The 15,205-nt window shown below is 38.4% G+C and overlaps 1 protein-coding gene across 3 annotated transcripts; it reads left to right on the top strand.

The window, feature by feature from the left end:
* Positions 1 to 912: 912 nt before the first annotated feature.
* On the top strand, positions 913 to 12,963 carry mecp2 (methyl CpG binding protein 2). Of its 3 annotated transcripts, XM_056265262.1 has the most exons (4): positions 917 to 1,048; positions 7,624 to 7,995; positions 11,220 to 12,305; positions 12,336 to 12,963. In XM_056265262.1, exons 1-4 carry the CDS (start codon positions 1,017 to 1,019, stop codon positions 12,448 to 12,450), a joined length of 1,605 nt encoding a protein of 534 aa, XP_056121237.1. In that variant the 5' UTR covers positions 917 to 1,016; the 3' UTR covers positions 12,451 to 12,963. The 3 variants fall into 3 exon arrangements, with proteins under 3 accessions (XP_056121236.1, XP_056121237.1, XP_056121235.1); XM_056265261.1 differs by having other exon boundaries at positions 913 to 1,048; positions 7,627 to 7,995; positions 11,220 to 12,963; XM_056265260.1 differs by having other exon boundaries at positions 11,220 to 12,963.
* The last annotated feature ends 2,242 nt before the right edge of the window (positions 12,964 to 15,205 follow it).

The following is a 15,205-nucleotide window of genomic DNA, read 5'->3' as shown; positions in this document are numbered from 1 at the left end:
AGAGTGTTTATTGATGCTATCGTGCGCATGTTGAATCCATTTTAAAGGTAACAGTTTTTTGTGTATTTCTTTTCTGCTTTCTGCCAAGTCTGTCAACCACGTTTAGGCCTGTGAGAAAAGACGTGGGATGAACCCTAATACTCTCAATTCCCCTTTTCATTTTTTTCTTCTTACCACATTATCACATTCATGTGTCAAAAGAGGAAGTTGAAAAAAATAATAATTACAAACTATAACCTTGAAAACATCACCCCACAGCAGCACTTGTTGATTGTTCACATGAAAATGTCAGTCTGTCATGACAACTCTCGGGAGATTGGTATGGTAATAGAGATTGGCATGGTAATGGAAATGGCTATGTTAATGTATGTGGTCTTGGCGGAATAGATCTGCTGCAGAGCAAGGTAGGTTTTTAGGGTAGGGCTAGAGTAAAGGGATAGAATACAGTTTGTAGAGTTGCTTTAAAAATCATGATGTTTATGGAAAGTCCCCAAAAACATGACGTGTGTGTGTCTGAATTAAATAAAACTGCAAATATCTATTCAATGAGAAAAGTTTTTTGTTCATTTAAATTTGTATTATTTAATTCATAATTTGTTTCCTTATTTATTAGTGAAAGACTAGTCTTCCCCATAGGTGCAGACTTGTTTGAAAAGGGTATTTAAAGTCTGCACTTTTATCACAAGACAAAAATGTCTGAAAACACGTTCAAAACCTTGATATGAATTTATCTTAAGGAAACAGGGCTTTATCACAGAATGGTATAATACAGTTATGCACTGTTATTATGGTGTGCAATGCAGCTTTCCTCGCCCTGGACGTTGTTCCCCTCTCTAGTTATCCACTTCTCAGCTCTCGCGAGAACGTACTCGTTACCCCCTTTCCCTTCCACCTCACCTCTCGCGAGAACTCGCTTCCGAAGGATGGTGTTGTGTTAGAGGGAGTGGGAGAGGAGGGTGAGGGGTACCCACAAAGATGTTGCGTGATTTTTTGGAAATTTATTTATTTAAATAAAAATGGCCGCCGCAGAGAGCGGAGAGGAGAGACTGTAAGTGTGAATCGTATCCATTCCCATTGTCACGGCTTCCAGTGTCAGGCGTCGCGAGCGGCGATGGCGTAGGTTTTGATCGTCGCTGTGATATTTTGTCAGGCGGGCTGAGGGGGGAATGTTAGCCGCGCTAGCCCGCGAAGGCGTTGAGAATACGTCACTCGTATTTCTCCCGCTCTTTTTCCACGATCAACGGACACATTGTGCGGCACGAGAGCCGTGCGCTTTATCCCAATGTGTGTTTGGTGTCGATTTCTGACGTTACTTCAAAAACTCCTCTAAAATGTAGCGCGAAGGGCTGCCTGCGGGTTTGGACGCACACATGTTTTGTTTTGCTGATATTCGTGGCTCTTTCGCGTGAATGTTACGCCGCTCCCGTGTTGTTTAATTCTAAGTGTTCGGTAGCTGTCAAAAACAGCAGACTGAAGTAAGTTAGCTTGCTTGTGGCGCTGCAGGACAAGGCAGGGGACTGAAATGAGATTTGCTCCAGATAGATATGCCTGTCCTGGCGTGGAATTACTTGACTAACGTTAAGTGCTTAGAAACGAGGTTAAGATGCGTTTTAGTTCAGTGTTATGGTGTGGCGGCGTGTAGGTTGCTGTACATCATCAGGTACCAAGTTTGCATATGCAAGCAAGTTGGCCAATGTGCTATTTCTCTGTCTGATGTCACTGCGTGTGTCTGTGTTGTTATTGCTGCTCATTTTGCCCCTGCAGCTTGCAAACCATATAACTCCAGGTGCAAAACACTGTTAATGCGACTGTTGTTCTTCTCGCATCACTGAAAACTGAAATAGATAGTGAGAGCTTGCTTTAGCAGTGCACAAGGCACTCCCATGTGATAGCAGACTGCTGGTGATATATTGTTGAGCTGCTGACTTCCGGTAACCAGCTAACGGATCTAGCAGCATCATACTTGTCTATATGTGCGTGTGTGTGGTCGACCGCAAGTCGATTTGCACAAATGGAGTAACACGCAAAACACTGGTTCATGTCTTTTACACACACTTGTGACATGTCTCGAAGGCTGAACTTGAATCCTGTGCAACTTCTTGCTGTGTTGCATGCTCCATGAATTACAAGGGCAGGTACTGGGTCATTTGGTCTAGATGACATTGAGTTTTTGGAATATTTTATAGTTTTATCTATTATAATTTTTAACATTTATTATGGAAGTAATGTGCTCACTAAACTATATTGTTGTTTGAAATGGGGCAAATTGATTTTTCATTATAGTGACTCATTCCAACTCGTTCCAATAAACATGTTACAATCTTTCTGACTTATGTTTTTTCAGCGACAGTTGTTCATGCTGGCTAAACATGATCCTTGATTGTCCAGGATGGTATATTTGTTCTTATCTTACTTGTTCTTATTTACGAATTGTTCTTAAAGGGTTAGTTCACCCGGAAATGAAAATTATCCCATAATTTACTCACCCTCAAGCCACCCTAGGTGTATATGACTTTCTTCTTTCAGCCAAATACAACTGGAGTTGTATTAATAAATATCCTGGCTCTTCCAAGCTTTATAATGGGAGTGAATAGAGCCTGAGTTTTTGAAGCTCCAAAAAGCACTTCCATCATCCATCATAAAAGTAATCCATTAGGCTCCAGGAGGTTAATAAAGACCTTCTGAAGCAAAGTGGTGCGTTTTTGTTAGATAAATATCCATTTTTATAACTTTATAAACTATAATCACTACGGTAACGGCCGTTCGCGAGTCTCGTTCTAGCAGAAAAGTGACCTCTGACCCAACGCATTACCATAGAGCAAAACATAACGCTTGTCACGAATTAGAAGTCAAACATGAGAATTTTTAAAGGGAAATGTCATTTTAAATATGGATATTTTTCTCACAAAAACGCATCGCTTTGTTTCAGAAGGCCTTTATTAACCCCCCTGGAGCCGTATGGATTACGTCTATGATGGATGGATGTGTTTTTTTGGAGCTTCAAAAACTCCTCACTCCATTCACTCCCCATTATAAAGCTTGGTAGAGCTAGGATATTTTTTTAATATAACTTTGATTGTGTTTAGCTGAAAGAAGAAAGACATACACCTAGGATTGCTCGTGGGTGAGTAAATTATGGGATTATTTTCATTTTTGGGTGAACTATGTAAGATCAGAACATAAGGAGCTGTCTAATGCAGATATTAATTGATTTAGGCCTCCGCCGTCTCCTGTGAAGCTCCTACATAGTATTTAATTGTACAGTCAACATTCACAATAATGTGAAACTTAATAATGACCAAAAATCAATCAGCTTTCATCATGATTCTTTAATTGACCTGCCCCCAATAGGTTGTGGCTTAAAGAAAACTTACTGTGGTGTTCATCTCATAAATGGTTAGTTCATGCATAAGGTCAAACCTATAAATTATTATATGGCTAATGAACAGAATATCTCATCTAGGGGAGGGCGATATACCGGTAAACACTATTAACCGGTAGAAATTTGTCAGCCGGTTAAAGATTTTGGACTATCGTCTTTATTGCAGTTACGTTCACGTGATGTTGCTGTGCTGTGTGGTCATAAAGGCTTATGATTTTGTATGCATTTTTAAGCATTGCTGTTTTAAAACAAGTGATTTTAAACTGTTGAAGCGCAATAAGCAGCGAAAGAGAACTCATTTTGTGTTCGATTGTGCGCTGTATGAAGCTGCTGCTCATAGAGCATGTGAATACTGTACTTTTTGAGACGTTATTGGGCTTGACCAGGTCAGATACACACACTATTGTGTCAGAATGGACGTATCAACAGTCATTTATGTCTTAAGTGAACATAAACAGATTCGGTCTTAAAGTGACAGTAGCCTAATATACCTGTCATTAATGTTAATCAAACAACAACAGACAGAGAAAATAATAACTCGCTACTCCTGACTGAATCACTTTTGTCACTTTAAGAAGAATATCCCATCATTTAATTTACACAGTGAAGACTACGCAGTGTTTTTTTGTACATTTAATTACTTTGTACAATTTATGTAGTATTTCTTATTTAGTGCTTGAAGATTTTCAGGTAGGTCTATTTCACTTGTCTCCTTGTTCTATTGTAGTTTTGTCCTATTTATTTGTAATTAGTTTCTTTGTTTTTATTTTATCACTGACTGTTTACTTGTCTTAAGCTTGTTTTTTTTCTTTTACTTAGCCTAGTATTATGAAAGATATAGTATATCATAAAAACCTTATTTAAAGCAAAAATAACTATATTGTGATATTTATTATTATCGTGAAATAAAATGACTTGTATCATGATATAAGATTTTGGTCATATTGCCCATAATCTTATCTATGCCAAATGAACTATCTGCCCTAAATTCATGGAGCATGTAACACAACATGAAGTTGTAAATGAATACATAAATGCATAGTAACAACAAGATTTTAATGTGTAGGGAAGGTGTTTCACTATATTAGGTCCTGTGACTGTTAACAATAACTTTCTCAATAAATGGTCCTGCGGTTTGACTGATTTTTTCAAATATAGATGAACTTGAAGTAAAAAATATTCCATGTAGTTTCTCATTTTTGAGGTCATAGTATAGTATAGTGCGGTGCATGCATAGTATTTATGTAAAATGTAGAACAATGCTATTTCAAATATTTATGAATGGAGTTTTGCAAGTCACACCACAGGGCATGTGAACTTGCCAAAAGTGTTTTATGCCAGATTAACATATTTGGGCAACAAGTGTGATGAATTGATGCTGTTTTTTTGTTTTGTTTTTGCACAACAGGCATTTGATAAGAAATAATTTGCCTAAAATAACATTATTATTAGGCTACTGTATTTTCTTGAATTCTTTATTTAACAAAGTGATTGCAGAAATGTATTTTAATGACACTCTAATGCTCTAAAGATATAAATCAAGAAGTCTAGTAAATGTTGTGTCACTGAAGATGTAGCGCAGTCTCCAGGACAGGGACGTGTTTGTTTAACTTTGTTGTTTTATTTAAAATTGTATACATCAACTAAATCAACTAGAAAGAAACCACTTTTTTGTTTTCTTTTACTATCATCTTTCTTACTCCTCATCCAATAAAGCATTGTGAATGACACGATTGAATAAGGCAAACATGCAAACTTAAACTGATTGATTATAAGTAAAACATTACATTCTAAGTCATGTATACTCCAGAATATTCATATATGTATGGAAATAAATAAGTATTTTGAGATTAGGGAGACGGACTTGGTCATGTTGTTTGCAGGGCTTTATGGGAGTGGGCGGGCGGTCGCTGCTGAACCTTTTTGCCACGGTTCCCATTTCCATATAAATGATAATGTGTGGATTTCATTTCAAGATTGTGGATAGTGTTGTTTTTCACTCGCAATTCAGATGTAAATTAAAAAAAAATTAATAAACCATTTAAAAAGAAGAAGCATATAAGATATGATCGCTTAACAGTCACTGAGCTCTTGAAATGTTTATGTTATTAAATCAATTCCTCTGTGGAGAAAATGTGATTTCTGCTTGTGGAACTGTTGCGCTCTATTAAACTTTGAAACTGGTGAAAATTGCATTGTGGGAAATGCTACTCCACATAGTTTGCTCAGGCTGTATAGTGCAAGTTAAATAGCTAGTTATACTTCACTATGCATACTGGAAATATGCCTATGTGAGCAGTATGTATAGGGTCATTCCATGTCAAATCAACCAAATTTCAGAACCAAAATTTTTGATTTTGTTAATATTTTTTCTGAAGAAAGACAAACTGAACATGTAATTCAATGTTTTGTAGAGGGAGGGTCAAAATGACAATTTTCACATGAGATTTGGAGCCAAATTACAGGGGGGTAAAAATTACTTTAAAAAGATGGAAACATCATTATTTTATATTTACACCGAGATTGCTAGGTTATTTAGTTAAATCTGTTGACTTTAGAAATCTTTGTTGCATTGTATGCCATCGGTGACGGTTCAAAAATGGGGAAAAGCACTTCTTGTGTTTTTTGCAACAAGTTTGCATGCCTGTAACTCAAGAAGTATTAAATATATTTTAATATCCTTTTAGATTGTTATCAAACACTTGATTTTAAAGGCCATAATGGTTCAATCCCTGAGAAAAGGAGATCTTAAAATCCCAGAGATATGGAGAGTGTGTGAAAATTGTAATTTTGACCACCCTCTACAAAACAGTAAATATACATTCATGACATTTAATATTGTGGCTTTCTTTTATGTATTTCTTTCACCAGAAAAAAAAAAGATCAAAATGGAAATGTTTAGCCGGGGACCTCTGGTTGAGTTGACAAGGAATGATCCTATACTAAAAAATTGGCTTGATAGAATTGAAATATGCACCTTTCTTTGCAATATAGTATAATGATGTGCTATTTGGCACACATGAAACTTAATAATATTAAATTAATGTTTGTTTTTAGTGTGAGATTGTGGTGTGTGTGGTATTGAAACATGACTGACTTTTTTTCCTTTTCTTTTTTGCCAACTGTTATTGATTGTTTAAGGGAGTGCAACAGAAAAGAACAGATTAATCATTCCAGCTTTATCTATATCCGGTAAACTTCATGAATGTGTTCATCACTTGACTCTGTCATCTCAATTTTAACACTGCACTATTATTGAAAGTGACACAACATTTGAGATTAGAACATGCTGGTTCTGTTACGATGATCCCAGTCTCCACCCTGATAGAGTAACTGTAAATGATAAGGAAATCTAGTAAAAACAGTGTCCTTTAAATCTGGTTTTAGTGTGGAAGTTTTGTATCCCAAAACTAGGGAAGCAGTACTGTATGATGTTAAAGAAAAAAATATAAATAGAATAATTATATATTAAAATAAATAGGCAACATATTTTGGTTAGTTATTTGTTTCTCTTAAATCTCAGTTGCTGGAGATATGGAAATGATTTAGTTCACAACGTATATTTCTTGTTAATTGTGATGTGATGTTTTAATGTTTTTTTTTTTAATATTTTGTTCATTTTGTTAATTTCTCAAACACCAAGCCACCATGTGGTCATGACAAAAACATACGTATTTAGAGTCATCTGCAAAGTCTAAGGCAAATTAAGTTGTTTAGTTAACTTTTGTAAAAAACACAGAGTTGGTCCCCTTGAGGGACAAGCCACAGACAAGTGGGGAATTCCTTCGTCGCCTGAAGACAATGATTCAGCCTCCACGTTGAGGTTTTTCTAGATAAGGCCTCTTAACACCTCCAGGGTGATTTCCGTGTGTCTGTATGCACAGTAGAAATCAAATTGAACTTGTTTATTCCTGAAATTACGAAATAGACATCCTGAGGATGACGTCCAAAGTTGTTAAGATGCGAATTGCATCAGTCAAGTTTTATGCTAACACTTTAAATTCAGGCCACTTCCCGCCTGCTTGGTGGTGGTATTTAATCGAGCTTGTGCGATCTGAAAATGAGCATGCTTTGAAGCCAAAATATTGATTTGATGATGGCTAACATGCAAACGCAGCACTTCTGTCCAGTGTCCAGTTTAAAAAATACTTCGTAGACATTTAGACAAGCGGTTGACTAGAATACAGACCCGTAATACTGTCATCCTGTCTCAGTGTGCCACTTATCTCTTGTGTTGTCAGCAGAGGTGAGGACAAGAATGAAGACCAGGAGGGCTCAAAAGACAAGACACAGAAGCAGAAGAAAAACAAAAAGGAACGGCAAGATGTGGAAAAACTCGAGGCCACAGTATCTGTTCCTCCTCCCCCGCGCCTCTTTACGCAGGGGGATGTCGGACAACAGGCGGAGGCAGGGAAGTCTGAACCCATTGACCCCGAAGTTGGAGCCGCTCTCAGCGCTCCAGAATCTTCTGCATCAGCCAAGCAGCGGCGCTCCATCATTCGGGACAGAGGCCCACTGTATGACGACCCTTCACTGCCTCAAGGTTGGACGCGCAAGCTGAAACAGCGCAAGTCGGGCCGATCTGCTGGCAAATTTGATGTCTACCTGATCAAGTTAGTACAAGTTACAGGAAGTTTGTACTTTTTTTTTGAGAGCAACTGTGATTATATTAATTTCACAATGTTGCATTCCAAATGGCAGATGCAACAAATCAGTCATTATTAAAGTTGCGTTATTGTGTTTGGAGAGTCACTGACTTCTAATTAAAGGGTCACTCCACCCATTTCAACATTAATCTTTATTGAAAGTGGGTTATATATGTAGTCGAAATGTAAAAGAAATTTTGAATTTGGTGCCCTCTTGACCGAGAAAAGACAGAAAATAACTTTAGGGCGCATTTGTATGTAAGACAACAACTCCCACAATGCACCACGTTGCACAGCTCCGCAAGCCACTCCCACTAATCCAGAACAGCGCAAACATCAGAGAAATCACTCTTCCGTCTACAAGAAGGCTAGCTGCTAAATGAGTTTGAAATTCATTTCACAAAAAATGTCTAGTTAGTTGGCTGTGGCGAGCAGGACGAGGGCGAGGGACGTGAGAGGACGACGCGAGTGATAATGAATGGCACCTGTGCAGCGGTCTCATATCTCTCACGGAGGAGCGGAAGCATAAAAGGAACAGGCCTGATTTTATGTTTTGTTTCTGTTGTGTGTGGCCAGCTGGCTTATACTTTTGTTTTGTATTTGTTTATTTTACTATTAAAATGTTTAAATGTTCGCCGGTTCCAGCCTCCTTCTTCCCACAACAACGAACCCCGTTACATTGGCAAACTCATTAGTGAATTACTCGTTTGTATTTCTTTCTATATGGTGAATTATTGCATGATATCTGGATTTTCAGTCAGGCGAAACTAGGATGGTTCACATCACAACACAAACGTCCGTGTGGTCGTCTGATTCAGAGATTTCGTCTAGGAGAAATTGCGATCGTTGAAATTCTTTGCAGCAGACGGACTCTATCTGTGTCCGTAGCGCACAGCGAGAGCACACGCACCAGCAGCCCGCCTCAGCTCGACCCAGTCCGGGCTCCTCGTTCGCGACAGGCAGCCGCCTCCTGATCCTCCATCAGCCTCAGCTGCTCTTCACTATATTGCGGCTCGTAAAGATAGCCACGAAGAGCGGATTCGAGCAGCAGAATTTCAAAATCCTCTACTTCCATATCATGTTTAGTTTCTTCCGTCATTGTCGTAACTTCCTATCTCCACAGCGCTTGTTAGCTTAGCTTATAAACAAGATGGCTGATATTGCTTTCAGTATCTGCAAGTGAAGTCCCACCCACTGATCTGTGATAGCTCTGTTAGCGCATTAGGCACAACCCCCTATGGGCGGGTTTGAAAGGGTGGGAATTTGTGCTTGTAGTCTATACAGAAATCCCCCCTTTTTACACTTCCTCCTACAATGACGTCAAATGACGATTTTTGCGTCATTGTAGGAGGAAGTGAAAAAGGTAAATAGTAGATTTCTCTCGTCTCAGGGGAAAATGAAAGAATGTTGCACGACCATTCAATAGTATGACTGGTTGTCTAACAATGGACCTCTTAATGCAAATGGGTGGAGTGACCCTTTAAAAGATTCACTTGGCGTCATGTTGCAAACGCAACAAAACTAAAGCTGTTAACACTGGAAAACCTTACGGCCTCAGTTGATGTGCTATATTCCCCGTTCAACGGAAATAAAACCATTTTATTTACATATATAATAGATTATTTATTTGAACCTTATTCATTGTGTACTTCTGTCCATCATGCCAAAGCCAGCTTGTGATGTCTCTGGTCTCTCACTGTATATATAGTTGTAACATTATGTATTAAACTGTTTTTTATACATAATGTTACAACTTTATGTTGTAACGTTATGTATTGCCAAGAAATATTCAAATATTATTCAGGGTAAGAGAGGGAGGTTATAATTTAAGGGGGACACATAACTTCAGTTAACAGAATTTGGACAACTAGAAAAAGTTTTTGTATCTCAAGCTCTGGAGTAGAGCTATGGAACAGTCTCAACGATGAACTAAAGCAATGTCCAAACATAAATCAGTTTAAAATCAGGTATAAAGATATTGTCTTAAGAGATACAGGGATGAAGAATGGGGTGAATAATCAATGAGTGTTTTGGGGCTAGTAATTATTTTCCGTTTCTTTGTGTTGTTATTATTATTATGTCATTTCTTTTCCTGAGCTACTGATATTTCTAAGTTATTCTTCTATATTATTTATTTAATTATTATTTTCCTGTTTAAATAATTGATCATTTATTTAATAGTATTTTTTTTTTTTTTTTTTTTGCTTTGGGGTATAACAAAGTAGATTTATGAATACATGGAACGTGGGTCGACTTATTGTAAGCTTTTGAATTGTGGATAGGGGGTGGGATTAAATACGTTTTTTTTTTCTTCTTCCCACTTTTTTTCGAATATGTAATGGACATTGACAAGAGTAATAATAAAAAAAAAAGTCTTTGACTGTAACTATTGTTAATTAATTTGTTTTATTGTGTTATTGGAATCATTTTGATTTGTTTGCTTGATTTTATTTTCTTGTCAGATGTTCTTTTGCATAAATTCGAAATAAAGTATAAAGTAAAGTTGTGGCCCAAACAAAGTCATACTAATGTTATATACTAATATGCTAATGTTTTGAGTAAGAATCCCTCCCATTTTATTGTTGCTGAAGTCTTAATCACAGATTTACAGCTGATTTGTCTGAGGCGGGGATAGTATTGTTAACTAAAACCATAAAAAAACAAACATTTTTGTTACTTGAATCAAAATAAACCTTAATTGAAATCAAATATAAAATATGTTTAAAAAATATTTAATTTCATCTAGTTGCCAAGGGAAGTTTGCGTAACTGGTTCCAGCAGTATTTGAAGCTTGATAGAATAACTCATTAGTTATTAATAAATCTGAATTGCATGTGTAGAAAGAGAGAGCTGTGCATTACACTGGTTGGGGCCACAGAGATTTGTGTTTTAGAGCTTGATTTACAAGATTTGTTGTAGTTTATTGTTCTTCCAAATAATTTGACATGATGAATGAATGAAGGGTGCATGCTGTTGAACACTGACTTATGTGTCGCAGTTCCCACAATACTTTATTTTAAGAATAAACATGAAATCAAATCAAATATTCAGATTTGCACCACAGGTGCGTATGATGTACTTGTATGGTTGCAAATATTGCACACATAGAGCTTTCTCAAGTTCAAATGTTCTTTCAAATTAATTTTAAATTACTGTCATTTCATAGTAATGTATTTGTTTTTATTTTTCAGCCCAGAAGGGAAAGCCTTCCGTTCCAAAGTGGAGCTCATGGCGTACTTCCAAAAGGTGGGCGATACCACCACGGATCCCAATGACTTTGACTTCACAGTGACTGGCCGAGGAAGCCCATCTCGTAGAGAAAAGAGACCGCCAAAGAAGCCTAAAGTGGTCAAACCCTCCGGTCGTGGGAGGGGCCGCCCAAAAGGCAGCGGCAAGGTACGGCAGGCCACGGAAGGGGTGGCGGTAAAGCGTGTCGTAGAAAAGAGTCCGGGAAAACTCCTTGTAAAGATGCCCTTTGTTGCACCTAAAACTGAACAGGGGGCTCCATTGGGGCAAGCGGCAGTTGCCAAAGTGCGCCGAGGGCGCAAACGGAAATCGGAACAGGAACCGCCGAGCACCCCCAAAAAACGTGGGCGCAAGCCAGCAGCTGCTTCTCAGTCAGCAGTGGGGACAGGCTCAGCCGCCGCGTACGCTGCCGCGGCCATTCTCTCCGCAGAGGCCAAGAAAAAAGCTCAGAAGGAGTCTTCCTTAAAGCCTGTTCAGGAGAGGGCGCTTCCTATCAAGAAACGCAAAACTCGAGAGACTTTGGAGGAGTTGGAGGGATCTACCACCTCTGGAACCACACCGACGGAGACGTTTGCAAAACGACTGATTACATCAACTGTGACCCCTGCAGGTGAGGAGGTAGAAACGGGACAGAGGCCTCACAAGCATCCCGGCCGGAAGCACAAAGAGGCATCCACAGACCCAGGGAACGGCAGCAGCAGCAGCGGCAGCGGAACGGCAACCAGCGGCGGAGGACTGAAGAGTCACAAGAAGAGAGATCAGCGAGGGCAGCACTTTAAACACCACCACCATCATCACCACCACCAACACCACCACCTGCAGGCCATGCCGCCCTCCACCTACACTCCGCAGGCTCACCAGCTCTCCCTGGGTCACTCCACGCACGGGGGGCCGCCGGCGCCTGCGACCATGGAGAACGAACCCCAGGACTTAAGCACCTCCAGGCCGAAAGCGGAGCACGTGGCCTGCAGGGAGGAGGCGAGAACTGAAAGCTCCTCAAGCAGGGACGCTCAGAACGCAAGCAAGATGGCCTCCGCTGACCTGAGAGGGCAGCAGACGACTGTGATGGGAGAAGGCAAGGAGATGAGAGACATTGTTCCTCCCTCCGCCGTCCCGAGGCCGAGCCGAGAGGAAACGGTCGAGTCCCGGACACAAGTGAGCGAACCAGTGAGCTGACTGACTAAGTGACCGATTGGCAGCGGCGTCGCGTGTGAAGAAGCGGAGGCGGTCGCAGCAAGACGAGTGATTTTTCGTTCTTTTTTACTGAGGAAAAAAGAAAAAGGAAACAAAAATATACACAAATGTAAACGTACTGAAACAAAAGGCAGCTGTTGTGTCTCGTTCTCTCTGTGGGTTGGACGCGGGGCGATAATTCTCTTGCTTCCGGATGAATTCTCTGCTAACCTTTTTCTTTACTTTTATTTCCCACTATATCTTTGTATTAGTATATCTTAGCACTCACTTAGACCCCTTATTCCTTTGTCAGTGCTTGTAGGAAGTAGAAACGCACTCAAGTGGTAATGGATGCACAAGTCACACGCCATAGTAAGTGAAACTTTCTGATCAAATTGCTCTCGAAAGAACTAAAATGCCTCATAGTCATGTCATCTCAACCCTAGTAAAAAGGTGTCCTATCAGTGTGTTCTCCCTTTTGTGTCATTAAATGAAGGGGCAAATCAGACGTAAAGAAAGCGAGCTGAAGAAAAAAGGGCCATCTGCACCTTTCCATTTGAGTCGGACACAGCTGTTGCAGCATTTGAAATAAAAAAACGCTAGTTTAACTCAGACAGAAAAGAACTTCCTAGTTGTGGGTTTGTGCCAAGCTGACATTTCCAGCCAGATCAATTGAATTCAGTAGTATTATTTCCTTTTGCCTTGTTGGTATTTTTAGCGCACATATGTATATTAATTATGAGTAGTTTGTTTAACCTAATCACCGTTTCAGAGGTGCCTGAGAAAATGCAACTAGAGCGGAAAGCTCTATTTTTCATTTTCTTTGGTGGGGAAGATAAAGCACAAATGTATTTGTTGGGGAATATTGAAAGCACAGTCCAGTGTAGCGTCTGGAGTAGATGTTAACTCAAGTTAAAGAATATTAGAAAAGGAATTTGTTACGTTTACCTGCTTTTTCCCATTAAGTACAATTTAAATAGTGGCCTTGTGTTCTTGTGACACAGATCCCTAACAAAAAAAAAGCATACCATTTCAAATGTAGCGTTTGGTTTTACTGTGTGTGGTTATAGATTAATACCATAGAGCTGCTGTTCTAAAAATGATTCGGACAGGAAAGTTAATAGATTGCTATATATTTATATAATGTCTCGTCAGGCTGTAGTTGTGTCAAATGCATGGGTTGCTGATGCTTGCGTGCTTTGCGTGCTATTTATTACAGTACTCCGACATTGTCTTTCCTATACATAAAGGTTTCTAAAACCAGGCACAGCACTATTGATGAGGGTTAAACGTTTTAGAAATGTATATATTTTGAATTATGAAATATTACTTGACAAAGGAAAAAGGAAAGAAAACTTGCATACATTTCAACTCAATGCCATCATGAAATAGTTCCATTAGTTTTCTAATCTAAAGTCTTCAAAATAACACAGAACATTAGCGGTCAAAAAGAAGGACTGCACATTATGACAAGTGGTTAGATATTGGACAATGAGTGTCTTAGTAATGAACTATAATATAATATAATATATATATGATTAGGATAGGATGAAACTTAATTCTAAAGAAATTTTTGAACCAAACTGAGGAAGTTCTTCTTTGTTTATGTAACATTTAGGATTTTACAGCACTTTCTGTTCCATTTTCGCTTCTTCTCCTAGATGAAATGCACCTTACTTTTAAAACTTTTTTTTTTGTAATTTTTTTTTTTTTTTTGCATATATTGTTTCTAGCATTGCACAGACTTCTGTTTCATGTCCGGAGGTTGTACCTTTCTTCAGATGTATGTTAGCATAGAATGCATGTTTAACGTCATTATAAAGAGCCATACTTTTGTTTAGTTTAGCTTTCATAAAATTATGATAATCATAAAATAATTAACACATAATGGCTACATTTCACTCACAGTATTTGATATCACATATTTATGGTCAATAGTGGGGGGGACAAAGGCAGTAAAGTTAGTAAACGTCATGACATTTGACTGTCAAATCTATTCTAATGCAGACCCACATATTTTATATATATTAAAACCAACCCGTTTGGTTATGTATATATATCAGTGGCGTGCAGTGGTGTTCTGAAATGAAGAGGTAAAGTCCTCACCGTTTTTTTTGTTTGTTTGTTTTTTATAAATCAAATGCAAATTCATGTCCCAGTTACACTTAATGTTGTCAAATTTACCTGGTTAAATATTATTTTACATTACATAAAAAACAAAACAAATACAATTCTATTTTGTATTTTTTACATTAACAATGGAATTAATCTTCTATTTATTAAAACCAAGTTTAAATCTCATCAAGTTAGTCTTTTAAGCAATTTTACATTTATTCCAAAATAATATGAAAGGCAGTGACAATTTAAACAATATATTTCATTTGTGAACTGAGGTTAAGCTATTCTTTTTTACTAGTCAACTTATTTTCGGATCATCAGTCATCAAGCTCGGTAAACACCAACAGACACGAAGATGTATCTTTAATTTCACCAAACTGATCGCTCACTAAAACCCCCCAGTCATGTTTTCAGGCCATTTCAAGTTTGATTTGGACGTGACAAAGCAGTGATATCTGAGAGGCTGAATTGTTTACTTACTTTTTAATTAATCTTCCCATTAACGCCATAATTTTGTTGATTCTGACAGAACGCGGAACACACATAAAAACAAGAGGCGGGATTTATTGCATAAAACAATCATATCCAATCATTACGCAATGGAGGCATTGCCTCCTCTCACGTGAATCTCCCCCATTCA

Source organism: Rhinichthys klamathensis, unplaced genomic scaffold (genome assembly GCF_029890125.1).
Source record: "Rhinichthys klamathensis goyatoka isolate OS25496 unplaced genomic scaffold, OSU_Roscu_1.1 h1tg000231l_1, whole genome shotgun sequence".
NCBI classification, from domain to species: Eukaryota; Metazoa; Chordata; class Actinopteri; order Cypriniformes; family Leuciscidae; genus Rhinichthys; species Rhinichthys klamathensis.
The sequence above is the reverse complement of the archived record's forward strand: the minus strand, read 5'-3'. Positions and strand labels throughout refer to the sequence as shown.